We start from the raw sequence: 26,513 nt of genomic DNA, 5'->3' as shown, positions 1-26,513 counted from the left end.
TTTTTTTTCCTTTCTGTTTCTTTTTTTGATCAACGTACGTGGTCAGCTGTGGTTCTTCTGCCACAATATTCTGACAAATCTGGTATACAGCTTTTTTTATTAGACATTGTCACGCAACAGATTCCACCACTGTCCCACAAAGAAACTATTCCAGAGTCTCATTCAGTCAGTTTTCCATTAAAAAAAAACCCTAGAAATGATAAACTCTATATTTGAGAATGAACATGAAAAAAATTATCTTCATAAACGCAGAAGTGGACAGATCTCCAACTCAAACTATGTCAGGGCTCATAGCTGACACAAACCAATGTGCCTCCACTGAAATCACAGGCTTGCAGGTGACTAGTCCATCCTAATTACCATACAATACAAAAAAGATGATTTCAAAGTAACACATGACATAAGTTAAAGAAGTGTTTCTAGAATTAAAGTTTTATAGCATATGGCTATCTTGAACTTGTTTAATTTCAAACTTTCAAATGTGGCTAATTCAGCTTAAAGGTACAGCAGTTCTGTCTCCTATTTTTATAAGAGCAACAATGGTATCAGATAAATCTGCTGTGAGGGAAACTGTAGAAAAACAAGCAAAATCATACCAATCACACAGAAACAAGAAAAAAGGATGATATTTTTTTTAGTTAGTCCATTAAGAGCTCTAATTTTGTCCTTAATTAATTCCAGTGACTGACAAACACTTGATGTGCTTTCTGTTTGTTTGCTAATGATTAATTTTTCTCTATTCAGGTGATGGCAAATGCTTCAACCCAGTCCTGTCACCCTCCTTATCAAACACAACCAGTCAGTAGCACCCCTGTTCCCCAGAAAGTGGAATTCTTTGGATATTTAGGAAGGGGACAAGCAGAAATGTGTGAACCCTGTCCAATACGTGGTTCTGTTTTGTGACCCACTATTTGTCACTTGTCTTTTGGATGATTATTTTCTTTTGCTCTCAGCTCAGATGAAATCTCTGCAGAAGTGATGTGGTTTCAGTAACACAACCACCAGCCCATCATGCAATGACAAATCATATTTCTTTTCAAGAACCCTGTGGAAAATTACATAACTGAAGGCAATCATGAACGTTTTTTAAACTTCAAAATAAAGCAAGATTAAGAAATTCTAGCTACATAATGGCACAAGCAAACATAATTCTACCTATTTGTAGACATGATACGATACAATCTTTATCTATGTGATTTTATGCATTTTTTTTTTTCCTCCCAGAAGAATGTCCTGTTCAGAGTACTGAATGAATACACTTGGGATTAAACTAATGCTGCACATAATCTGGAATTCCCTAATTTCTAGGTGCTTGACTTTGCAGGGTTAATAACACTTTTTAATTCAGATGTCTTAAATATATAATTATTCAGATGGCTTAAACGTGCTTTTTGCTTACAAAGTCTTTTTTCTGTTTACACATCCTACTCTAGCCTAAATAAATGCTAAGACAAAGGCCAAGCTGGCTGGTAGCCCAGAATGTAGTCATTACCAAATTGACAGGGACCACCTTAAATTCATTGAAATGTCTAAATATTGCATTTGAGTTATAACTAAATTTTAAAAGGCGATCTTTACTGAAAGAAAAACGGAGCGACTTTAGAACAGCATAAACAAGTTGCTGGATGAAATGAGAATTGAATGTCGAAGCATGGTCTGACTTACCACAGCTCTCCATTACTGTAAAACACCAAACACTTATGGACAGGAAGTATCCTCATGTTACCATGTAAATAACTAATGGGCTTAGTTTATGTTAACAACTAACTTAGAAACGTCCAAGAAAAAAACCCACCAATCAAAAATATGGCTAGGAGTGTCTGAAACTTTTCCCCAAAAGTAACTAATCCTGATAATTCTTAAGGTGACTTTTCCTTTTTCCTTAGAGAATCTTACATATAGTCTGATAAAATGTATGGTAAATGTGAACACAGTACAATTTAAAGATGGCTTGCAAAGGCGAACAAAAATGGTACTTTTTCCAATCTGTTGAAGATCCGAAAGGTGCAAGGTTTGGTTTAAAGTTTTCTTGTTTCCTTTTTGCTTTTAAAACTTTTGGAGTATCAAAGTCTTGTCTTGATTTTATACATAAGAGTGTTGGAGGACAAGAAGACTAGAATGGAAGTCCCCCTCAGTTCCCATCTGATGCAGCAGGGTGATGAGTGATTAACATTGAGATTTTTTTTTTTTTTCTCCTGGCTTTTCACCAGAATCTTGAACTAAACATTTTAAGAACAGCCAAACAAAATGGGAGCTTTACACAGTCTGATTAAAAATCCCTTTCCCCTCTCAAATGACAGTTTCTTGTGACAGATGATGGCTGGAGATAATGGCTTCATCTCTGTTTTTCCAGCTACCCATAATCTTCTAGTAAAAATAGTATAGACAAGACCTGATACATACATAAAACCAAATAAAACCTTTGCAGAAACCTTATATCTGACTTTAAAGACAGAGCAAGCTCTTCAAGCTTCCCTAATATGTCTTAAAAATATGTAAAAGGCAATATAGTTTTGTCTCCTTTTTGGGTCACTCTTCAGATCTAATCAGGATTTTACTCTGGCAAGATAGGCAAATCCCAGTGACAAGAACATGCCATATGAAAAGCACAAGATGGGTTGAAATTTAAAAATTACTAATGCTGACATTCTGGCCTTACTAGATATTAATAAAATTACAAGAGTGTGGGGTGAAGGTATTATACCTGGTCATGGCTGGCTTCAATGGAGCTTCCGATACCTTGGAAAGTCATCTGCACAGGAGACAGTGTCAAACAGGTCATACACTCTTTGCCATTTTGTCTATCACTGTAGTGTACCTATAACAGAATAACATACGTAATCTGCTAAACACCAGGTTTGTACAAGGGAGTCATGCTAAAATACTGTCCCTTTTCAACAAGTTTGTAAGAAGAATTCCAAACATTTACATTGAATTCATCTTTAATATAAAACAAGGAGTGTGTAAAATATTCTAGGTAGTCCCATACTGAACTGGGGCCAAATTTTCTGTGATATGTCTGTTGGATAGTTTTGAAGTGATGTGTTCTTCAGTTTCTGAGACCTTTGTGACTGAATTCAAGATGCTGTATCTATATAATTACAAGAATCTAGTTGTGGTTTCCAGCCTAGATGTCATTTTTAACAGCATTTTGTAGCTTAGTTATAAAACACCCATGTAAATCATTATATCGCCAAAAACTTAGTAATAATAGTTTAAATTTTTCAATTGTAATTCCATTTCTACTAAAATCCACTGACTCTTTTGACACAACTAATATTGTATATTTGAATTTGATTTTGTAAATATCAATCAAAATGACAAATAAAATGGAGAAGAATTCACATTCTTCTTGAGATATCTAGGCTATCCTTTCTAAGTGTAACTCATTCTCTACTGATGTCGAGATGTACATATTAAACCTGAATCCTGCATGAAATACAGAGGAAGACAGTGCTTCTACTTGAATTATTCTCCTTGTCTTCAGGTTTCCTTCAGACAGTTCTTAAATCCCCGAAAGAAAGGATGGATTTTAATATGTTGAGACAAAATTAAATTAGATGTTGCCAGTGTTTCATTATTAAGAACAGGTTGCCACTCATGCTGAATTGTTGAAATATTACAGTTCTCTGCACAGCTCCTGGCTTCTAGACAGGCAGATCAAGCACTTTGTTCTACAGAAGAGGTGGAATTTAGTTTATGGTGGTAATTTACATTGGCTATGTGACCTCTGTCAGAAGTGGAAAGAGAGATCAGCTCTGCTGGAGACAGACCTTTTATGCTAGTATCTATTTACAGCTGTATAGGTCTCAGGCAAAAGTTACATGATAAAGCTTCATCTTGGCATTTAGGCTAAAAAATTAAACTTCATTATTTCTGAAGATAACTAGGAACCTTATAGAGTTATTCCTGTGGAAACGATTTAGTGACGTATAAGATACTTAATTGTACACTGTGAGTATTAAATACTCTGTGCCTAACTTCTCTGACACAGGTGCAAATTGGGAATACTTCAGCTGAAGTAAAACCAGTGCAAAACTGGCTGAGATGAAAACAAGGTCAGTGCTATAATCAGAATTACTTTACTGACAACACATCAAAACAGTTTTGCTGTGGCCAAAAGATATAGAATGCAAAATTCTTGTACTGTGTGTACAAATATTGATTTCACTCAGCCCTTCTTAAAGCTTTCTGGATTATCCCTGTCTCTCTTCCTCTCAACCCCGCCAATATGTGCCTACTAAATTGCTTGTGGCTCTCTGCCAGAAAAGCCATACTACTTACTTAGAAACCACAAGAGGCCCCTTCACATATACAATGGTTTAACTTTGATTAATGGGAAGACGTATGAAGGTATGAAATTTGGCTTGCAAATATAAACTGAAGTTCTTTAAATGTCAGTGACTACTGTTATGACAAGGACATATCAAGCTTCCACAACTGTGGTATCTGGTTGCAAACTAGATATTCTGCTGAGTATGTGTTGTAGGAATGCAATGTGGAGAAACGGGACTAAAAAGCTCAAGAGGATGATTCTGTACTGCAAATGTGGCACAGCAAAAGGGGCAAAATCTGGTGACTGAGAAACGTACATGTCTTAGAGCACATATTGAGAAATGGAAAAATGGCACTTTCTGAACTGCACTGCATGTTTGTAGGCTTATTTTGAATACTTCACTAATGTCCACTGGAATAAAGCAAGGCTAACAAGCTGAAAGAACAGGAGATATCCAGAGGAAAAATTATGAATAGTATTACATGACACTATTATCTGCAATAGCAGATTTGATCCACACCCCCCTTTAGAGTCCTACATTGAAACTGAAATAAATTCAGAATTTTAGTATCTTTCTAGGCTTAACTTTCCCCAAGGAATTTCACGGTGCTCTTTTGGTCTCATCTGGCCATTACTTTGTAATTTCAAGGCCATAACTTTGTAATTTTTTAGACAACAGTCTTCTAATTATCTCTTGTACTGTTGAAGCTCTTCAGTTGAACAAAAATAAACACTATGTTACTGATATGAATGCTGATATAAAAAAACAAAAGATTGGACTTTGAAAGGGACACAGAATAAAACTTTGTCCTTTCATCAGATCTCTCTAGTCTACAGACTTGTGCAGAAACATTCAGATTTCTTCTACATTCAGCATGCATATGTGCAATTTCCCAGTAATCGTGTTTTGTTATTTATCAGTCCAGCTGCTACATTCTCAAACTCTCTATTTCATTCCTTTCTTCTGCAAATTTGATCTATGACCCAAAGGTTGAGTTTTTTTGTCAATCAAGAGTGCTAGGTATTTACCTATTTGAGCAGAATGTCCAAAACAGGCACTCAGAAAGAAATGGTAGTAGTCAGATAGTTATCGAATAGTCTGAATATCAGCAAATGTTTCTAAAATGTTTCTAGGTTTTTGGCCAGCAGTATGTTGCAAATATTTCAGTTTATATGTCCATGCTATTATGAATAAGTATGGGAGGAACCTGAATGTCTCTAAAACTGGTTGAAGAATATCATATCATCTAAGGCAGGGGAACATGAAGACACAGCAAATACTTGATTCAGTATCTGCGATCAAGGAGTGGTGACTGAAGGCTGGCAAGTGCTCCAATGGTGATTACGTGGCCATTATTGAGATTCACGATGACAATAATACTTTTCTAAAAGTTCCTCATTGCCTTAAGAGTCAAGAGTGCTTAACTACAGCTCATCTCCGCAATAACTCTGCTAGGCAGGTAAGGACACTTTGTGGACAGACATTAAATGACTCATCCAAAGTCACTCAGGACTGGCAGGAGTGAATGGCAATGCTGGGAATATAACCCGTCATTAAGGCCTCTGGCCTAACCACAATTGGTCATTTTCCTTTTCCATATATTATGGAGGTAAAAATAAAAGAATTATGAAAAAATAATTACTATCTATGTCCTGGACCTAATTTTCAGGTTTCAGTCTTTCGTAGTTAAGGGACACTCACAAATTAGTTCAATGCATTTTGAGGACTGAGCATGGAAATTTCACTCATTAAAATTCAGAATGTTTTATTTGCATAACATATAAGCAAAGATTTTATAGAACAGCATCAGAGTCTGGTTAGAAAATAATGGCTGGCATACAGATGTCTGTAGTAAGGGTTGTGCAAGTAAGTAAAATGCAAGACTTCAGACTCAGACTATTATATATGATTCACATGCAATTCTCCTCCAAGTTATGTCTACACAGCACAAAGCAGTGCCACAACAAGAAGATCCTGGCAATAACTCTAAATAAGCCTGCTCATTTATTGGAAAAATCATACAGCAGTGCTAGCTTTTCTCCCGGGTAAATACATATGTGGAGTACCTGAGATAACTCATGTATAGCCAGCTCAGGAATCCCAAACGCAGCACGCCGTTGTGCTGTGTGGGCAGGGTACAAAACCTCCATGTACAAAACGCAGAGTGAATCCTGGGCATCAAAATAATGAAATAAATCTAGAAGTAATTTTTTCCACAAGCACATGCCATGGATTTACTCGTGCATGTATGCTTTCATGTTCGATATTCACACGAGATGCAACTGTATATCATTTTCACAAATTGTTTCATTCAGGAACATGCAGTGTGGTATGAGTATGTATGGAGGGGTACTACTAAGTGGCTTATGTATATAGAAATGTATGGGAAGGTCTGAAACCATTTGACAACTATGTTGAAATTTGGCCCTTGTTTTTAATATTTTAAATTACTGAAGAGATACAAATATTTTGATGGGTATTTATAGCTTCACATAAAGGAAGACATAAGATGAATGGTTACAATGTTACAACTGAATGTGGAATGGCATAGCCAAAATTCTTAACTTTATATGTTATTTTATAAAGGAAAAACTATACTGTGTAGAACTGCACAATAAATTACATATAAGTTTAGTCCTATCATAATCCTGCTCTAAAAGCAGGGCATTTCTCATGTATTTTGTACATAAAGATATCTCTTGAATTTAGCTTTCCTGTAATACCCTTCTCTATGTGCAAGTGTTCTGAAAGAAACTGTAAAATTATTGCAGGCTTGCAATAAGCTACTTTAACACACTGGATCAACATCCAATTTCAGATAAAGACGACCATAGTTAATCTGCATAAATTGTTTTGTAAATATAGTGTCCCTAACTTCAAGAACAGGATAGTCTGCTGGTCTTCAGGGGGCACTTCTGAATTTGAACATCCATCCTTTTGCATGAACAAGGACTACGCTTTACTGATTCACAACTGAGGAAGGTGAGAGACCTATTATACTATTACACAGTGGTTGAGCTTAACTCTAATATACTAAACTACTGCTAGAAACTAGCTAACTGTGTATTAACAAGAGACTGAGGGGAGCAAAAATAAAGGCTGCTATTTTCACATACTGCTGCTTAGATGTTCACAGTTTGAAACACAACTTCTGTTTGGCCGAACACTTTCTTTCTTGAACATTTAATAACTTTAAAAAATAATATGTATTACCAAAAGAAAGAAGTCATCTGTGACACTGCAGTTCATGTTTCCAAACCAAAAACTACTCTGAGTCAAAGCATCAGCAGGAGCCTTAGAATGCTAGACAGAAATAAACTAGGTAATAAAATGCCATTATGTTCAGCAATGCACAAATCTTCTGGATTGACAAGCCTGGACTATTTTGCTGGAACAAAGGATGGTATTCCTTTAAATCTGACCCTTAAAGGGAAAGCACCCAATTTAGTCCTGAATTTACAGAATAATTTCTAACATTTTGCATAGGTTGCTCTGGATTTATAGTGACAAGCAAACCAGAATGGGCTCAAAAATCAGGTGTTAAAATAATAATTTTGACTTGGACGAGAGTCTCATGAAACATTTTTCTTCCTTTAGCTTTCCAGTGAAATGCTTGTCTTTTCCATATTGGTCTTTTATCTTCCTTTCTATTGTTCATCTACTGTTAGTCACCTCATCTACTAAAAAAAAAAAAAAAGAATCAATTCTGTTTGTTTGAGCTCAAACTCTGTTTCGTGCATATTTATTGGTGAAGAAATATACCTGAAGTGAAAATAAATTAAATATACTTGCTCATTTCAACCATCTTCTCAAAGACAATTCTAGGAGCTCTCACAGTTTAATATTCTAGTATATTGTATTCTATTGTATTATCCATAGAGCTTTCCTAAAAAATAATAGATTAGTCTCCTCAGACATGGAGAAGCACGGAAGAGATTCCAAATACCACTTTGCATTCTTATTACCTGCTTTACAACTCCATATATTTTCTTTCTAGAACAGAAATACAGCAAAACCAAAAAAGTATAAAATTGAGGAAAAAATCCCGTGGTGTGAACAAAGTCGTTTACGAAAAGTTGAAGCATATATACAAAAAAAAAACAAGACCAAGATGAAAAAAATTATCCCAGATGAAAAAATAAGACATACAATAAAAAAAAATTTTAAAAAATCAGAAAAAAAGCATTGACTCAAACTGTTTCCTGCAATGCTGGAGTTCCTTGATGTAGTGCGATTACTAAATATAGTATTTTACTAATCTTAGCAGGGAGCTGGCTAACTGCATGCCCGTCAGATGTTTTTAATGGTCACCCCCTGTGGAACAAATCTAAGGAGTGCATGAAAAACACCCACATTTTAAAAAGCCCCCTTGCTAGATCATTAAGGAAAGATAAAGGCCGGTACATTCGGATGTGATATATAACACAATCATTGTGTCAAGAAAACATATGTTTGATTAGTGCTCCTCAGGTTCATTAATCGCTGTGTCTGCTTCACAGCAGTGGGCAAAGCTTCCACCCTAGCTACTGCACGGAAGGGTAAAGACACTCGGTAGCTTAAGGACTGACAGTTCAGCAGTAAATCTTGAGCTATTCCAACATGCTCCCTGTTTACAGAGTTTGAATAGCAGCTGTAGCGTGGCCTTAAATCTTCATTAAAATACGGTCCTAGGGTTTAGACTAAGAAATAAACCATTACTGTACCATAAATAGGTAACAACAAGCAGACTAAAGGCATTGTCACAGGTTACTGTGGTAGTATTTTACATTCCTGACTATGGTAAGGCAGACACTTGACACCTATAAAAACATGTCAAGTACAAATAAGAGTGAAAAAACTTACGTGACACAGTTCCCAAAGAGAATATATGAAATATATGCTAAATGCAAAACAAGTTTATCATCTGAGGCAAAGAAGCTTGTATATCCTTTTTTTTCATGCTACTTAGATATCTTCTGAATGCAGAGCTCCTGTTTCAGTGACGCTGGAGATCTGGAAAGTTTGGCCCTATATATTATGCTCAGTCGAGCAAGGGAGACCCAGCTCCGTCCTACCTCTGGATGCGATGTTTGGTTCTAATGAAGAGAAAATCAGCTAACACTGCTGCTGTCACAGCAGCATACAGGCTAATCAGTACTGTGCTTACTGTTTACCTTCCATCTGCTAAACCTTAATGCAGGTATATCTTTATAAGGACAGTGTTCCTTTTGGAGCACATGCAAAGCGAGCAACTATATTTTCAATGGCTGGCATTCAAGGGTGCCAAGAGACCTGTTTGTCTAATAGAGAAGCTGAAATTAGGAGACGGGACATGGCTTTCTATAAAGAAAAATCACACGTTGAAGAGCACCTTGCTACCCTGTTCACTTCCTCTATTCTATTACTAAAATATGTATTATTTTGTAGACATAGTAGAGAGTAGTTTAACTACAGTGATCTAAAACACTGAATACAACCTCCCCCCCCCCCAAATGAATAAGAAAAACACAATGAAAAAATACTATTCAGAAATTAAAACACTGCAAAGCACTACAAAATAATGTAAGTTATACCAGACATGTTTTTTACAGAAACAACTTGTCTGCCTCTGATCCATTCACCCATAATTATTCAGGTAAATACTTTCTTTTCAGGGAGAGGAGTTGAAATTAACTTTATAGTTCACAGTCAAAGGAAATATGAAAAACTGGCAACCCTAGGATCTCTTGTTTTCATCACATGGCCTAAAAAAAGGAGAGAGGTGATGGAGTTTGTGTTCTGCTAATAAAGTACACAGAAGACAAGCACGGTATGGAGCATTTCTGGAGAAGCCTGTGTCTTGGGCATCATCCTGAAACACTGATTAAAGGGAGAGAGGAACTTGGTTAGTTTGGAGAGAGAAAATAGTTCAGGTTTAAAGTCACTTTCTAGCAAAAGCATCAATGGAAATACATTTTCATGTACACTATTTTTCATTATGACGTTTGCCACTGGAGTGAAGAGGGAAGCAAGCATCAACTATCCTGTTTACAGGCTGCACATGGAAGCCCTAAACGCTGCATTAAATGAAGAGGGAACAGGATCACTGAAATTTCAAGTATAAAACTGGCTGCCTGAGTTTGCTAAAAAGTCTGGTGCTGGCACAGACACTGGTATTGTGCACTAACTTAGGTATAGGGCAGCATATTGACAGAACCACCCTTCTTTAATTAAAACAAGAAACAATCAGTTCAGTTCTAAAAATTATCCTACTTGATTGTGCTCCCAATTCTGAACAAGACTGAAGGAGACAACAGCCAAAAACACCTCCGAAAGCCTGGGCCTCAAGTCACAGTGAGAGGAATAAACTGCAACTCATCTCTTTTCTCCTCCTTCACCTTCTCTTGTTACTTCTCTTTTTAAGGGTTTTTGCTTGACAGCTGAGTTCCCTTATTATAATTAAAGCTAAACCCCAGTCTGCTATGAATTCATCATTGCACCTTCACATTTTTGCCAGCTGAAACTTCCAGTCTTTCAAAGTTTGGCTGCATTCCAAGCCAAGGTCCGTAGCTAAGTTATCAAGTCACGTTAGGATTTACTTAGATTTTGGCAAGGAATGCGGCCTGGTGTGTTTACTGCTGGCTGCAGTATTTAGAGAGATCCTGACAGCTTTTAAACTTTCTCATACATAAACCCCCTAAAATCTAAAATTGGTTATGAAAATATAATTCACATTTTTTCCATGGACCAAGTTACATGCAGGGATATGTGGGAGGATATTAATGGTTATTTGCAAGATGATGAGGAGAAAAGCTAAAATGTTACCAAGGTGACATCCACACCACACCTGGAGACCCACACAATGCCATTAGCCAGTTATTCTCCATTTACCTTCTTTTCTTTTAGAAACTGAAACAAAAAAGAAGCACCTGGCTGTTTCTGGATGCAAGAAAAGCAAAACTTCAGCAGCACTTGAATAAAGGGCTTCCTTTCTTGTAAGATGGAGAGAGGTAGCAATGGCCAGAATAGAAGAAAGCTAGTTTAGACAGACTTCTGGCCAGAAGCCAGGTAGTTGGAGACCTCGTGTCAGAAAATTTACTGCCCCTTGAGCTAGATTTGCATTTGTTTTCCTAATTCTGCATGCTCTTAAATTAACTCAGAAACATTCTTCCTGCAGCAAGTATTACCTCCTGCAGTATGCTTTGTGAACGAATATGTTAGGTTTCCAAACTTATATATCTTTCCTTATAGAAACTGATATAAGAATGATTCTTATGGTTGTTTTTTGTTTTTTGTTTTTTTTTAATTTTTTTTTTCAGAATAACTACCACTATTTTGATTTCCTTCGAGGTCAAAAATAGGGTAATATGGACTAAATGGTCTACAGTCAGCATAAACATTTCTGAAATAAATGGCAACTAGCAAAACCACTTCTTGTAGATCTACTCTGGGTCACTGCCATCAACTGTGGTATTGCCCACCTTCTGTCTGAAGTGAGTTGATTAAAAAAACACTATAAAAAAGAAAGCAATGAAGTTCAGGTGCTTTGATTTTTACATGAAACATTCTCAAAACCAGTTCTTCCTATCAGCTTGTTCTGTTTTATCTCTCCCTCTATTTCACATTCCCAACATGTTTTTTACTTTTGGCTAGTCATGTATAAATCAGGGTTTGGAGACTTTGAAGCCCTTACCTACATAACGGAGCCGTTTGATTTCAAGTTGATTTTCACCTTGAAACCTGCAAGTTTCTGAGATCCAGGCAAGGACTCTCAGTTAACAGGTTGCCTGGGGTTGAGCAAGTCGCAGTTACTGCTAAAATTATCAGTGAAATCCTGACTGACATGCTGCCTTGCTTGGAGGAAACTTCTTTCCCTGTTAATCTGTATTACCTTTACAACAAAAAATAGCAGCTGTCTTGAATAAATGTGGAAGTTTCGTAGCAAATAACCTGATAAAAAAGTGTAAGTTTTCTTCTGAGCACAAAGAGAGTAAGTTCACACAGATAAAGGAAGTTCTTATATTTCCAGACTTCTGCCCAGTGGTACACAACTGTAAATATGTCAGTGAAGTGTAGAAAGCTGCTTTGGCTAGGATGCAGATAATTTTCTTCATAGCTACTTGTGTGGTTTTTTGATCAAAACAGCGTTGTTAGCAGTGCTCACACAGCATCAATGCCTTTTCTGCTTCTTAAACTGCCCCACCGGTGAGCAAGCTGGGGGTAAGAAAGAAGCTGGGAGGGGACACAGCTGGGAGAGCTGACCCCAACTGACCAGAGGGGCATCCCACACCGTATGGCATCATGCTCGGCAATAAAGCTGGGGGAAGATGAAGAGGGAAGTTTGGAGTTAAGGCATCTGTCTTCCCAGGTAACCATTACACGTGTCGGAGCCCTGCTTTCCTGGAAAAGGCTGAACACCTGCCTGACGATGGCAATTAGTGAATGAACTCATTTTGCTTTGCTTGTGGGTGCATCTTTGCTTTACCTATTAAACTGTTTTTATCTCAACTCACGAGTTTTCTCGCTTTTACCCTTCCTGTTCTCTCTCTGACCCCGCTGGGCAGGGCGAGTGGCCGGCTGGGTGGGGCTGAGCTGCCTGCCAGGGATAACCCCTAACAGTCCTTTCTGGCACGCGATGTGGGATATGAGGGGTTCAGGATAACAACAGATTTGATCAGAGTATGCAAGACCAAATTTATAGCTGTTTAGGTATTAACCAGCAGGCTCCTGTGCTTGCCATGGGCCTTGCTTGCTTTGCTGCATATTAGAGTCTAGTACTCGTTAGTGGCCACTTTTTGCTTCTGCTGTTTCCTGCTCTCCTTATCATCCTATTCTGTTCTGCCTGGGAACATACTGATAACAGCAATGGGCTGGCAGATGGCCAGGGCACCGCTGCCCCTCCTGTGCTGCTGGACTGGGCAGGCTGGAACTCAAATCCAGGGGACTGTGGCCGTGGAGAAGTCCACGCTGGAGCAGGCACATCCAGGAGCACGTATGGCCGTGGGATAGGCCATGCCAGAGCAAGTACATGCCCCTGAAGGAACTGTGGCCCATGGGTAAGTACTCCCCTAAGGGCCAGTGGCCTGTGGATAAGCCCATGCTGGAGAAGGGACAAGGGGAGGAGTTTATTTTGTAACGTTAAACCCTACGGCCCAGTCCAAAAGGACAAGCAGAGAAGATTGTAATGGATATACCTCTTAATTGCTGTAACCCATGATTTGAGTTGCATTTTTAGGGACTAGCTAAACCAACAGAGGACAAGCCTCACAAGAAGTAATTTTATTACATGAAGTAATGAAAATGCAGCAGTGACCCAACCTGAGCTGACTTTGGTGCCAAATAACTCCACAGAACACACTACCTCTCTTCTCCTGAGCAGCCACCATAACAGATGGAGCCCAAGTCATGGACTAAATTAACTCAGTGGACATTTGTGGACTTATAAAAGGGTGGCCCAGAGTCTAAGGGACTGATATCTGTGTGTATATCAAAGGACAGCAAGGGCAGGATGGCTAATGAGGGTCTATTAGATAGTGTGGGACCTGAGCATGATGTAAATGTTATGGAATAAAAGGTGGAGAATATAATGGTTTTGGCTGGGATGGAGTTAATTTTCTTCAGAGCAGATTGTAAGGTGCTATGTCTTGGATCTGTGACCAAGACAGCATTGTTACCCATGTTTTAGCTACTGCCGAGCAGTGCTCACACAGCATCAAGGCCTTTTCTGCTTCTCAAGCTGCCCTGCCAGAGAGCAGGCTGGGGCTGGGCAAGAAGCTGGGAGGGGACACAGCTGGGACACCTGACCCCAACTGACCAAAGCAATATCTCACTCTGTGACATGCTGCTTGGGTGTAAAAGCAGGTGAAAAGAAAGAGGAAACAGGGATGTTAAGAGTCACAGTGTCTGTCTTGCCAAGTAACCAATATGCGTGATGGAGCCTTGCTTTCCTGGAGATGGCTGAGCACCTGCCTGGCAACAGGAAGCAGTAAATGAATCCCTTATTTTGCTTTGCTTACACATGCAGCTTTTGTCTTTATCTCAACCCATGAGTTTTCTCACTTTTGCCCGTCCAAGTTTTTCCCTCATCACGCTGGAGGGAAGTGAGTGAGCAGCTCTGTAGGGCTTAAAGCTGCCCACTGGGGTCAACACACAACAAAAGTCTGTAGTGATCTGAACATCTCGCAATAGTTTGATAATTGGTGAAAGTGCAAACCTCACGTTAGGAAAAAGAAAGGATCCAGAAGAGACAGAAACTGAGATAATGAGGACTCTGTCACACATTTCTACAGGTCTTTATACTCCCTGTGGGTAAGAGACAAACGTTGCTGTTGAAATGATTATACTGGCCACTGAGCCTGGCAGAGTACAAATGCACAGGAAGGTAATACCCTTCTGCAGAAGGCCAGATTGCAATACTTTCAGTGATGACAGAACACAACATCATTCCACACATCATTTTAGAGAAACCAATGTGACCCATGAGCAGGTACAGTGCTAGTGAACTTGAATATGACCCAAGACACTAAGACAGGAACCAAAGCCCTGTTCCACAGCTTGTTTTGCAGAAGCAGGTATTGACAATACCTGGCAACACAGTCACTCTTGAGCTACTTCCAGGGGTTTCATGAATACTTATTTTTAAATATAAATTCCCACTGTCCTTTGAGTGTTAACATTAAGGTGAATCACCTGATCACAATTCCCTCTGGGCCTGACTGTACACTACTGTTTTAGAACAATTTCACTAATATTTGCAGTCTGGTCAATCCTGCTGGGAAAGAAGTCTCCAATGCTTTGGGCATGGTAGGTGGGGTGGCCAGAGGCACAGTTACATACACAGAATTATAGGGGGGTTGACCCCAAATGTTGATGAAGCAATATTTAATAGACTTATTTCAAAAGTATTCTCTAACGTTATTCTACAAACATTATCATTTTTTAATATCCTATTTTTTCCTGATGTTTGAAGATAAGATCTTCTTCAAAGAAGCATGTATATAAAAAGTTTACTGATATAGCCTTCAAATCCATTTTACATGAATGATGCCAAGAAGCCTGATAACTTCCTAAGCTTCCTTCAATTATTGTTGCTTCTCATTTGAATGAGTGATGAGACTTTTGTATTCCCCTGAACTAGCCCATTGGCTGGGATTCCAGTCCCCAGCTGACAGTGGCCATAAACCTTTCTGCAGCCAACACATTCAAGGACAGAACAGTATCATCTGTGTTTACATTCTGGTTTTTACCACTTGCTACATTCTGTTCATTGGCTTTAGCTGGAGACTTGCTAAAACATACCTTCTGATTCATTCATCTGCAGGGAACTTAGAAAATACACTCTCTCTGACAACTAACATCATAATTACAACTATATTCATTATAATAGATTCAGTACATAGAACCCTTACCCCAAAGCTCAATAACGTTTTACCTTTTTTTTTTTTTTTCCCTCAAAAGTGATCTGGGGACATCTGAGGAAAATCACATCGGCCATTCATGACTCATAAGAGATGATCTGGTTTTTGTTCAGTTTACAACACCTCAGCTCCATTTCACCCCTAAATAAATGATGGCTTGAACACAATCACCACAAAATGATTAAATGTCTAACCATAACTTTTGTAGTGTAGGTTCAGTAGATAACTACTGAGGAAGAGTGGAGGTGAATGACATAGTAGGGGGCCACTTAATGCAAAGCAGAGAGCCATGAGAACAGCTAAAAGAAGCAAAGAGAAGTTGCTGCTTGCTAAACTGAAAGAGGAACAGAAACGAAAACAACAACAAAAAGAAGATCGTCTGTTTTAAAAACTGAGACAGGACATTTGGGATGGGAAGGTAGTCTATAGCCCATTAGAGACCCAGAAACAGGAAATGCCCGCTGATTTTCTAGGAAACCACAGAAGCCTCATTTTACTTGATGCTTCAAAGCCCTCTATTGAAGCTTTCACCTTCATCATGGCCATCTTGTTAGTCTGTTTTCATTTATTCCCATTGGCCTCCTCAGCAGGGAGATTCTCCTTAGAACGAGATGCAATACTGTGCATTTCTCAGAAAGCTTTCACCTTACTTCTACTCCCCAGAACAATAAAAAGTCTCATCATTCCCTTTACTGTAGCCATTTGAATCTGGAGTCAAGGGGGAATGCTTGGAGTTTTTTCTGCTTGTTTTTCTCCCTCACCTCGCAATCATACTGATGAATTCTTGCAATTTCCAAAGCTAATTCAGAGAGATCTGTGTTCTTCAGGAGCTGAAGAGACTGGCAAGTATCTTGCTTTAGCCTTCTCCTTATTTATTATGGCTTTTTTTTGTGAATGTGACAAGTTTATGGAAAATTTTGAAGTGCAGTCATGTTGCTGAAATCCACAACTGGTATGTCAATCTGTTGCCTTCAGAGATACAACAATCTGTACAAGTAAACTATCTGGCCTTAGTTTTCCAGCCCTAAGTTATACTGAAGATCATAAAAAAGAAATATCTTGGTACGCTGGCAAAGACCGATGAAACTTCAACTGAAAAAAAATCCTGCTTGCTGTGGAGAAGATAAAAAGATAGACTGAAAAGGGACAAGACGTTGCTTTTACTGGGGTAAAATATAGCTTCAGAGGCAAGAAAGAAGGAGGGAAACAGCTAATGTCAAGACTCCCAGGGAGCTCTTGAAAATGAAACATGCATATTTTGGTATTATTCTTGTAATGAATAAGAACTAAAGAAAGGAAAGCTGCTTCCATATAGTGAAGTCCAATGAATATTAATTTAACTAAGTAAGCAACATTTCTTAATAGTGGCCTGCTTTGGAAAAGAACTTTTGAATTTAACTTGTTATTTCAGCCATCATCCATGAGTCAGCATACTTGCACACAAAATGTTAATGAAGGAAGACAAAGGCAATCGCATCAAATTTCAAGATATGAAAGTTGTGATGAGATGATAACAATTTATATCCCAATTATTTCCTTCAGGCTTAACCCTGAATCCTTTGTTCATTCATTTTGTATTAAAAATTCCCACTGAACTCAAACCTGATTTTCATGACTATGTCTAGATTTGCTTGAGAAAGAGTTTTGGGCCTAAAGTCTTCATTATTAAAAAGCCTGGGAACTATTTAACTACCATGAATACTGTCAACCAGTTCTGACAGCGAATTTAATATTGGTCAAAGAGAAAGAGATCTCAGGTGAAAACAGGGTTGGGATTCACAAACCGTCGCAAATTCAGGCTGGACAGATGTGAAGGTCACCCACCATCCCTTACTTGGGGAGCCAGGCGCCGGTGCTGCTGCACTTGTTAGCAGCCACAGCTGAACCTGAGAGAGAGCACGGAACGGTCACAGCACGGCCCGAGCCATGACCCATGGCTGTTTCACATACTACGCCGACTCGGATGAAGCCAGACTTGCCCCTTTTTGCTCTTTCTGCCAGTGACTGCGTCCTGCAGTGAAAGCAGCGAGCAGACACTGAGGGAAGTACCACGATCAATCACACCAGAATGACAACCCACAGCATGTGGACCTGTCTGCATCAGACAACACAGTACAGGCCAGAAATATCAAAGGTATGACTGACTTCAAGCAATGAGATCACAGCATGGGGCAACAGCCCAAATTTGCAAAACACTATGTAGGGTGCCCAGGCTTACAAGTGAACCAGAAGTCAGGTACCTCATCTGCACAGGTGTTTATGAAAATCCCAAGAAGCATCTACCTTTTTAGATGATTTTACAACTTTAAATGACTTGCTATTAGTATCCATAGTGCCTGTGTCAATTTTGAAAATGGTATTTAGGTGCTTTTTAAAATTTCACCTGCCCCAAGAAATTTGCAATTACTTACAGATCAGACAAAAAATACAGCTCTTGCCTTGACATTCACTGAGGGTTGAATTTCCCTGAAATTTTCCTCACATGCATATCTCAGTAGTGAGATCCAAGCACTCCTAGACTGATTTCCAAATCCAACCTCCAACAAAGCAAAATGAGCGTTTGTCCTGTTTAAAGCCACTGTAGAGAAAGGTTTGAGCTCAGTGTCAACCCTAATACAAGTGTGGAAATTTAGTTTAGGCCCACCTCTGACAACAGTTCAAAACCATGCACTGAAATATATGTACCACAAGTAAACCTGACTCTAGAGTGTCCAGCAGTTACTCAGAAATGTGTGCCTTTGCTACTGTTTGGGGGAGTGAGAAACATTTAGAAATGCCCAACAACATTTAAATCCATCAATACATAAAATGGAACAGTTAACCACTAAACAAAGGCAGGGGCTTGGGGGTGGGGGGTGGTGGTGGAGAGATATAAATTGTGTAACCATTGCAATCAAAGGAATACATCATGTAGAAACTATCCCGTGTGAGATTTTATTATGTAGCCACTATGGAGAGAAAGTTAAGACTGCTAAATCCTGCCAGTGCAGCAAGCCAAGTATGGCTGCAGCCATGCACTGGGACTGAGTGTGGGCACTCAATCATGGCTTTTTAAATTTTATGATCTTTGCTTCGTGGAAACTCCCAGGAGAATTTCCTGATGGACTACCTGCAACCTGTGTTTTGCCCCAGTAAAAACTCAAAGCTCAAATTATTCATGTGTAAGCAGCTTCTCTAAATGTTTCCATTTAAAGAAACTCTCTGAAAAATTTACTGCACTTAAGCTGTCAGCAAAAATAACTTTCCTAATCTAGTTACAAAACAATGACCAAAATACCACACAGTCACTTAAAAAAAAAAAAGAAAAAAAACAAACAAAAAAAAACAATTTTACCAAAGCTGAATTTTCCTTTAAACAATCTCCGGGCAAAGTCTGTAAAAGAATTAACCGGTAGATCGTATTTATAAATATGAAGCAAGCACTAAAAATGCTTTATTCAGAGTTTGCAAAGGCTTTCTTGAAGTATTTGTGTTTAATTATCGCTGGTAATTTGAAGCCTGAGCCTTAAAAGTATCCAAGCTAGGCACCTGTTTTTCAGTGACACTGAGCTGCTGCTTATCAATTACACGTATCTTTAGAATAATAAGCCATAAAACATAAAAATGTAATTTTTCAGTACTTTTCCATACATTGGTCCCAAGAATTCTTAATATTAAGGGCTTACAATAGAACACGATTGAGATCATATACAAACAGTTTAGAAGAACTGAAATTAAATAACCACATTATAAAGACGTGTCCCCTGCAGCTAAAGAAGTTCAAAAAACCCATTCAAATAAGCAAATAACATTTTTTTTACATTTACAAATGAAACATCATATGAGTATTTATTGATTTTTTTAAAAATTCAAAAATACATTGTAACAGAACAGAATGTATACGTTCTTCAATGAAAGACAAAACTATGGTTATCATCCGGACCAGAATACAAATACATGCTAACAATTTAAAATCATTTTGGGTCATTCAGGAAACATGAAACAAGTTAGCTGTTCGCAAATGCAGTAGTTTTCTACTTGGTAAATATGCCTGAGAAAGTTAACCTGTAAAGAAATCAGCTTTTAAACTCTTAAACACAAAGAGCTTTCTAGGCTGAAATGGTGAAGAGACCTGTGATATGCACCTGACAGGCCACTGAGCCATTTCCCACAGAGATTCTGTTCACTGCTCCACCTTGGCTCAGCCACTCAGCAGTGGCAGAGTTTCACATCAATACCAGGCTTATTCAAGCGAGGTGTTAAAAAAGCATGCTAAGATGATGTAAAACCATCAGTTACATACACAGCGGATTGATGTTAATAATCGAGATTCTCTACCAAACTCCTTGGTTTGTATCAGGGCCAACTAAAAAGTAGTAGTCTAGTTTATGGATGAAACAGATTATATTTTTTGGCTCAAGGTAAGACCCTTTAAAAACAATTTCTACATAAGCATCTAGAATCAAAGCATGAAAAAAACCTGGACAAACACAACTAATCATTTTACAGTAACCACATACTGTAGGCAAGTAGGAATCAAAACAGTAACATAAATTGTGCATCTGTTCTATGAAAATAAAGTGTTACTAGTAGACACAAGCAATCTGACAAGATGTGAAAGTGAGCAGTGAAAACTTCACGGATTGAATTTCTTTTCATCAGAATTCATCTGTTTCTACTGCAGGCAGGTAACAAATGGAACTCGGGAAAACTGAATTCCTATTAGCAGCTTAATTCTACTACGGTGATGCTTAGGCTTTTACCGTTTCTTGCATTAAGACACAATCAAACTAATGAATCAAAAATGACATTTTAAAAATGAAGACCAAAAGAAAGCTGAATGTACATTTTAGACAGAAACAGTGTTAGGTCAAATCCACAACTGGTGATATCTGATGTATGCAAACGCAATTTAACTATACTGCTTACGCCAGCAGAACATCTGACACTATTTCCCCAATGTTAGCAGCCTCTTTTAAATCACTTCCAACAACTGCATACTTTGTAATTTACATGGGTTTTGATGAAAAAAATCATTATCAGGCATGCAAAAATTCTAACAGAAACCTCCCATTTCCAGAATTTGGTTACATGATCAAATTACATATGCTAAAACATATGAAACCAACTTTTCAAATGAAGCAAATTCACAACTCTGAAAAGAAAAAAACAAAACAAACCCCCAAAACAAAAACCTACAACAGGAAAAAGAATATTTCTACATAGCTGGTCCTATCCTCCAATGGTGCAACACAGTAAAATGAGCTACCATCCATATGTGTGTAATTTTGCATGTAATGGTGACTGGGAAGAGGCTTCCTTTTCCCATCTTCCACACTGCAGAAATGACTGGATATACTACAGAGGCTGCCACTGTCCTATGAAATGTAGGATATTTGCCACTGCTGGATACAGATTATCAGTGCTGAAGGACTCATGTGCTGACCCAGCGTGCTTCATCTTACATTCTCTGGTATTGACTGTGATGTCAAAAACATTCTGCACTGCTCTGACACCAGCTCTGCTCCCAGGCTGCACCATCTGATCAAAATGTTGTTCTACAGGTTACAACTCAGAGGTGCAGGGTGGGAAGCAGAGTAACAGCTTCAGCGACCCGGCCCAGAAGACAAACGCAAAGTTAAGGTGGTGTGTCAGTACCTTCTGGATCAGAGTCAAAGACAGAAATCAGCGCCAGAGCAGCATGTAAAGCTTCTAATGGAGAGAAGTGAAGACTCTCAAAGAAGTGCAAGTAAAAAGCATAATTTAAGCCTGTAATTATTTAAGGAGAATAAACAAAGGAGAGGAAGATGGCCTGCAGTAAGGTGAATGGGAGGAAGGAACAAAAAAGAGAAGGAGGGACGTGTATATTGGTGCAGGGTTGTATCTCCTGGACCCAGAAACTGCCTTGGACACCAGCTAATTTTACAAGATAAGTTACATGCATGCCCACATTCAAGAGGGCAAGAGTGAAACCTTGATGGCAATGCTATGATTCTGGCTGAAGGGCTTCATTTTCCCCCTCCCATACCTGAAAGCCTTGAATCCTTGCCAAATACTCCAGCTGTTTTGAAGGCTGCACTGCAGAACAGGGGGAAGCAGGAGATATTCCTTTTAGACCTATGGCTTCGGCAGTTGGGGATGTTCCATTCATGAGAAGTTCCCTGGCAATTGTAGCTGTGCTATTTGTTGTAGGAGATATGCTGAAGAAAGAGCTAGAAGTCTGGCTCATTTCTTTGGACGACAAATAGCTTACAGTGGTACCAGGGGCTGATTTGTTGCGGCTTGCTTCCATCTCTTGATAAACGTCAGGAGAGAGATGGAGTATTCCCTTTGGTGCTGAAAATAAAACCAAAGATCATTCTCATTACTCTAGAATGGGTTTGACGCGTAGTCAATTTTCATGAACAGATTTTGCAGTGGAAAACAAAGTAACAACTTTGAAGCAGTATCTTTTTTTTTTTTTTTTCCACAGTAACTTTAAATGAAATTGCATAATTTATTCAGAAACAAAGCAGATCTGAAGTGCCCCTCTTCTTCCTCTTCCCCCACTCTTTTTAAGAGGGTACAAACCTGGACTTAAAACTGTGGTTAGCACAGAATACACAACATGAACAAATAAAGTTTGGAGATTTACAAACCACGAGGAACAGCTGTTACTTCAAAATAGTAGCACAATCATTACTTCACTACAATCTTCTGCCTCCTACCTCATGCAATAATTTAGGCTGTTATTTCATAAATAATTTAAACTAAGTCTAAATTGGTTTGTTTTCACATACAATGAAGCATTTGTTGGAACCATGAGTGCCCAGTTTGCTGATGTAAGAGGAAAACCCTTTTCTTATCATAAATAAATTGAAAAATGAGCTTGAAATGTGTAATTTCATATTAATAGCATACTTTCATCTTCTAGTATTTATCTGAAAATAACATAGGTGAACCTGAGCCATATGGCATTTTGTTCTAGGGATGATAAACCTGTTTGTTAACTGATTTAGTAATCCCAAGAGAAATCAAAGGGTTCAATGCTTAATTCATTTGCAGTACATATTAAATTCATCTCAGAACACAGAATAAATTCAATGAAGAGAATAAAATTAATTTTCAGTTACCTAGAAAGGATTCCTCTAATCCTAGTAGTGCTAGTATTTTTAAAGAAAATGTCTACCACAAGGAGAAGACTCAAAAAATATTACCAGTAATTAATATCCTCATTTTCAACTCCGTGGTGAAAATCGAACTTCCTCACTGCTTACTCAGCAAACTGCTTACCGGTGAGTCTTTTAACTGATTTACTTACACATTTGGCTTTTAAAGTAATATGACTTTCAGAAAGCTGGAACATGAGCTTATACCATTCCCAAAAATGTATGCTATTCACCTGATCGCTCTCCCCACCTACCTTTGTGGGGCTGGGGAGCCTGGCTGGATCCTGAACTAGAACTTTGAAGGTGTTTTACCCAGTCTTACAACTGGCTCCAAAGCCAGAGGACCCTGAACTTAACTCGTGAGCGAAGCACAAATTCAAGACAATGTTACTGGGAAGGATGGAGAACAGAATCCCTAAAATTTGGTTTTTCTCCATTTAGGATAATTTAGAATATAACCTTACAGATAATAACAACAGTGTAAACACACAGCATTATTTAATAGTTCACAATCACAATATGATAGAGTGATTTTAAACCCTTTTTCTGAGGCTATAAACTCCAAGGCCTATGACTGCTCATATTTTTAAATAGTCTTAGACAAGAGATAACATGAATGAAAACTAAACTAGATAATACAATTATTGATAGTTGACGTTAGGTTACAAAATCAAACAGCAACAATAATATTGAGTAGCAGGTGTTCACCACCTCCTAAGACCTGCTCACTGTAAATCTGATTTCCTATAAATATTGGAGAAACAGAAATGAAAGTGGAATAAAAGGCAAAACAGTATACTTGTTTAGAAATAATACATTAGCCCCCACAAATAAATTTTAGAAAAACACTACAACATTAAATTAAAAAAAGTTTAAAGAAATTTAAAATCAAGTCCAGTGCTGCAGATGTCTGTTCCATTGATGTAATATTACTTAAAACAAACATTTTACATGCTTTCTTAGCCATTTCACTGTTTTTACATGATCCACCCAAATATCTAACTGCTGTCTGGAACAATGGTTTGGAAAACTTCCAGATTACTAGGCTTTCTAAATGTTAAAATAACTAATATGCAGCATATGATGAATAAAAAGATATTGAGCAGAGTATAGCAAATGCTCTCAAGTACTGACTTTAGTCTAATGGTGATGTTAAATTAATAATAGTACTTTTACACTTATGCAACACCTTTCTGCTAAAGACTTCAAAGTGCTTTATAAGCAATAATTAATTTAAATCATACATTGGCTCTGAGAGACAGATATTATATTACCATCATTGATTATCTCTGGAAACAAAGTAATGTAATATTCTAGACATTACATTAATAAAGTTGCAAGCTATTAACTTTTTATATTCAGGGCCTATGTTTCATGAAGCTTCTTACAAACTTGTTTTAAAAAGCCAATAAAAACTTGGTGTCTTTGAAAACTTCTATCAAGCATATATTAATTGTAATTAATTATCTATTTTTAATACATAATTGAGGATTTTTTACATGTCATTCCTCACTGTCATCTGCTTACTTCAACTCTGTTGAAATATAGAAGAGTGTATATATTTAAGTTTAGTTACAGTCGTAAAGTTGTTATCACAAGACAAGGAGTATGACATCAACAGAGGACTAAGAGTAAGAACAAAATAACTCATCAGAAATTATCTTCATTAGTCTTCAAACAAGCACTTCATTAAAAAACATGGGAGAAAGAAATACTATCCTCTAAAACCTTTACGCATTGCAGGAGAACATCTCCAGGTGAATATTTTCATAGTTTTGTTAGTCTTTCAGCTAAAAAAAAATTGGATTTTTGTGTCCACTAAGTATTTATCCCATACTAACTTCACCATATTCCAAAGGCAGCATCATAACTATAAGGAGTCACAGGATCTATAATACTACCATTTAGACCAACAACATTGCACCTTCTGCTGGACATTAACTTAAGAGTTACATTCATGAAACATGTTAAAATAATTTTCATTTATATTATTTAAACCTGTGGGCAAATGTGCTATGAAAATATGCAGGCTAGCTATGCAATGTAATCACTAACATTTGAAAAACATGTCTTATTCATCCTTGGCGGTAATTGTTAGCAGTCTCTGACAATCTTCTGAAGTCTCCGAAAACTCCACGCCAAAGAACTCTCTTACCTAAGAATAAATTTCTTGATCTTCCATTGTCTACTTTTGCTGTCATGTACTACTGCAAAACAGTTTAGACTCGAGGCAAATGTACAAATAAGATACAAAATGGCCCAACTATCCTTCACAAGCCTTGCCCTTGAAGTGTAATCTTGGTGCTTTTATTCCACTTCTTTTCACAGCACCAGCAGTAGACGCAGTCTCCAAAAGATATGTGGGAGTGGTGGTGTTTTTATCCCTAACCCTTCCTTCTTTAGGGTCCCCTTGGCTGGGAAGACAAGGGGACTTTTCTACAAAAGGGTCCCGCACTGTCTGGACCTTCAGTCCTCCTGGAGCTCGTGGAAAACTAACCTAACCATTGGAGGGACTTTCTGCACAGGGAATGGGGTGAGGAAGGAGAACAACCGACAACATCACTTAAGGAGCCTCAATGTAGTAAGACTCCACAAAAATTGAATTTGCTTACGCAGGGACAGTGTCAAGTTCCCCCACAGCAGTCGGCTACTAACTTAAGTTCAGGGTGATGACAGTGCTGCCTGCACACTCACAGGTATTAGTGCCTACACTGGTACCACTGGTGTCCCATTTTCAATTTTCTATTTCTGTCAGGGAGATCAGAAAGCACGAAAAGCTGGAATTTCAATTCTATCATTCAACTCCAAAAGATGACCTACAGAATCAGGCTTGTATTGTCAATCTGCATATATACACCAGTACTAATTTTCTGTCTTTTCTCCTTGACCAACACTGTAGGGATACTCTTCCTTTGCCTTCACTCAATGACTTCTCCTGGTTCGAGGTCACTCATCGACTTTTTGTGTTTACAGACACTCAGTATACTTGGTCTAAACCACAACTTTATTCTTTTGTGGAGAATCACAATTTCCTCTCTAGGCTCTCACCTGTCCAACAGGAAAGCTATACCTGTTGGTGCATCAGAAGCAGTGTCAGTTGATGTACGATCTCCGACACCCCTGAAGAGCACATGCTCTTCCCTGCACTACCACCAGTCATACTGGGCAACAGCATGAGGGTGTGCTTTTATGTCTTGTGTAATGATACAAAGTCAGCCATGATATAATCCTGTATATGACGTGCTCATAAATTAAGTTTATCACCCTGGTATTTGAAATAATCCTTCACTGGATGAAGAAAAGATTGCTCATAAAGGGACAATGAGTATTTCGGGAACTGAATAAAATACTTGATAGGTAATCATCAAAAAGCTTTCTTTCAGATTATGCTACCTGTATTCATGTTGAATAAAGCCTTCTTACATGGTGCTTCTTAAAGTATATGGCAAAATCTTGTAGTAAGGCATTGAGCAGGAAAAGTTAGAGCCAGATCTATTCCTGACTTCACTATTTCATAAGTTAAGATGGGCAAAACCTTAAGAGGCATGGAGGACTTTCACATGAAATAATTCCTCCATAGAACTGACAAGTTCTCAACATGTCTTAGAATATGGCCCATCATAAATCCACTGAGAGCAAAAAAGAGAATTTACAAAACCAAATAACTATTTCAGTAACTAGACTGAAAATTGTAAATATTATCATAAAAAGAAATTACCATTTTATACTCCACT

General features: G+C 38.0%; 1 protein-coding gene across 7 annotated transcripts in view; it reads right to left on the bottom strand.

The window, feature by feature from the left end:
* The window catches only part of STAU2 (staufen double-stranded RNA binding protein 2), a 171,604-nt gene that overhangs the window by 59,865 nt on the left and 85,226 nt on the right, over nucleotides 1-26,513 (bottom strand). For 6 of the 7 annotated variants that reach the window (XM_033007953.2, XM_042786251.1, XM_042786252.1 and 3 more), the window contains 2 exons: nucleotides 21,660-21,967; nucleotides 2,705-2,818 (listed from right to left, as the gene is read on the bottom strand). In XM_033007953.2, the coding sequence (XP_032863844.1) occupies nucleotides 2,705-2,818; nucleotides 21,660-21,967 (422 nt within the window). Of the gene's footprint in view, nucleotides 1-2,704; nucleotides 2,819-19,088; nucleotides 21,968-26,513 lie in introns of those variants that run through there. The other variant, XM_042786253.1, reaches the window with a different exon arrangement.

This window comes from Tyto alba, unplaced genomic scaffold, assembly GCF_018691265.1.
Source record: "Tyto alba isolate M040663 unplaced genomic scaffold, T.alba_DEE_v4.0 Super-Scaffold_9, whole genome shotgun sequence".
Classification (NCBI taxonomy): Eukaryota; Metazoa; Chordata; class Aves; order Strigiformes; family Tytonidae; genus Tyto; species Tyto alba.
Note: the sequence above shows the minus strand (reverse complement) of the source record. Positions and strands in the feature narration are given on the sequence as shown.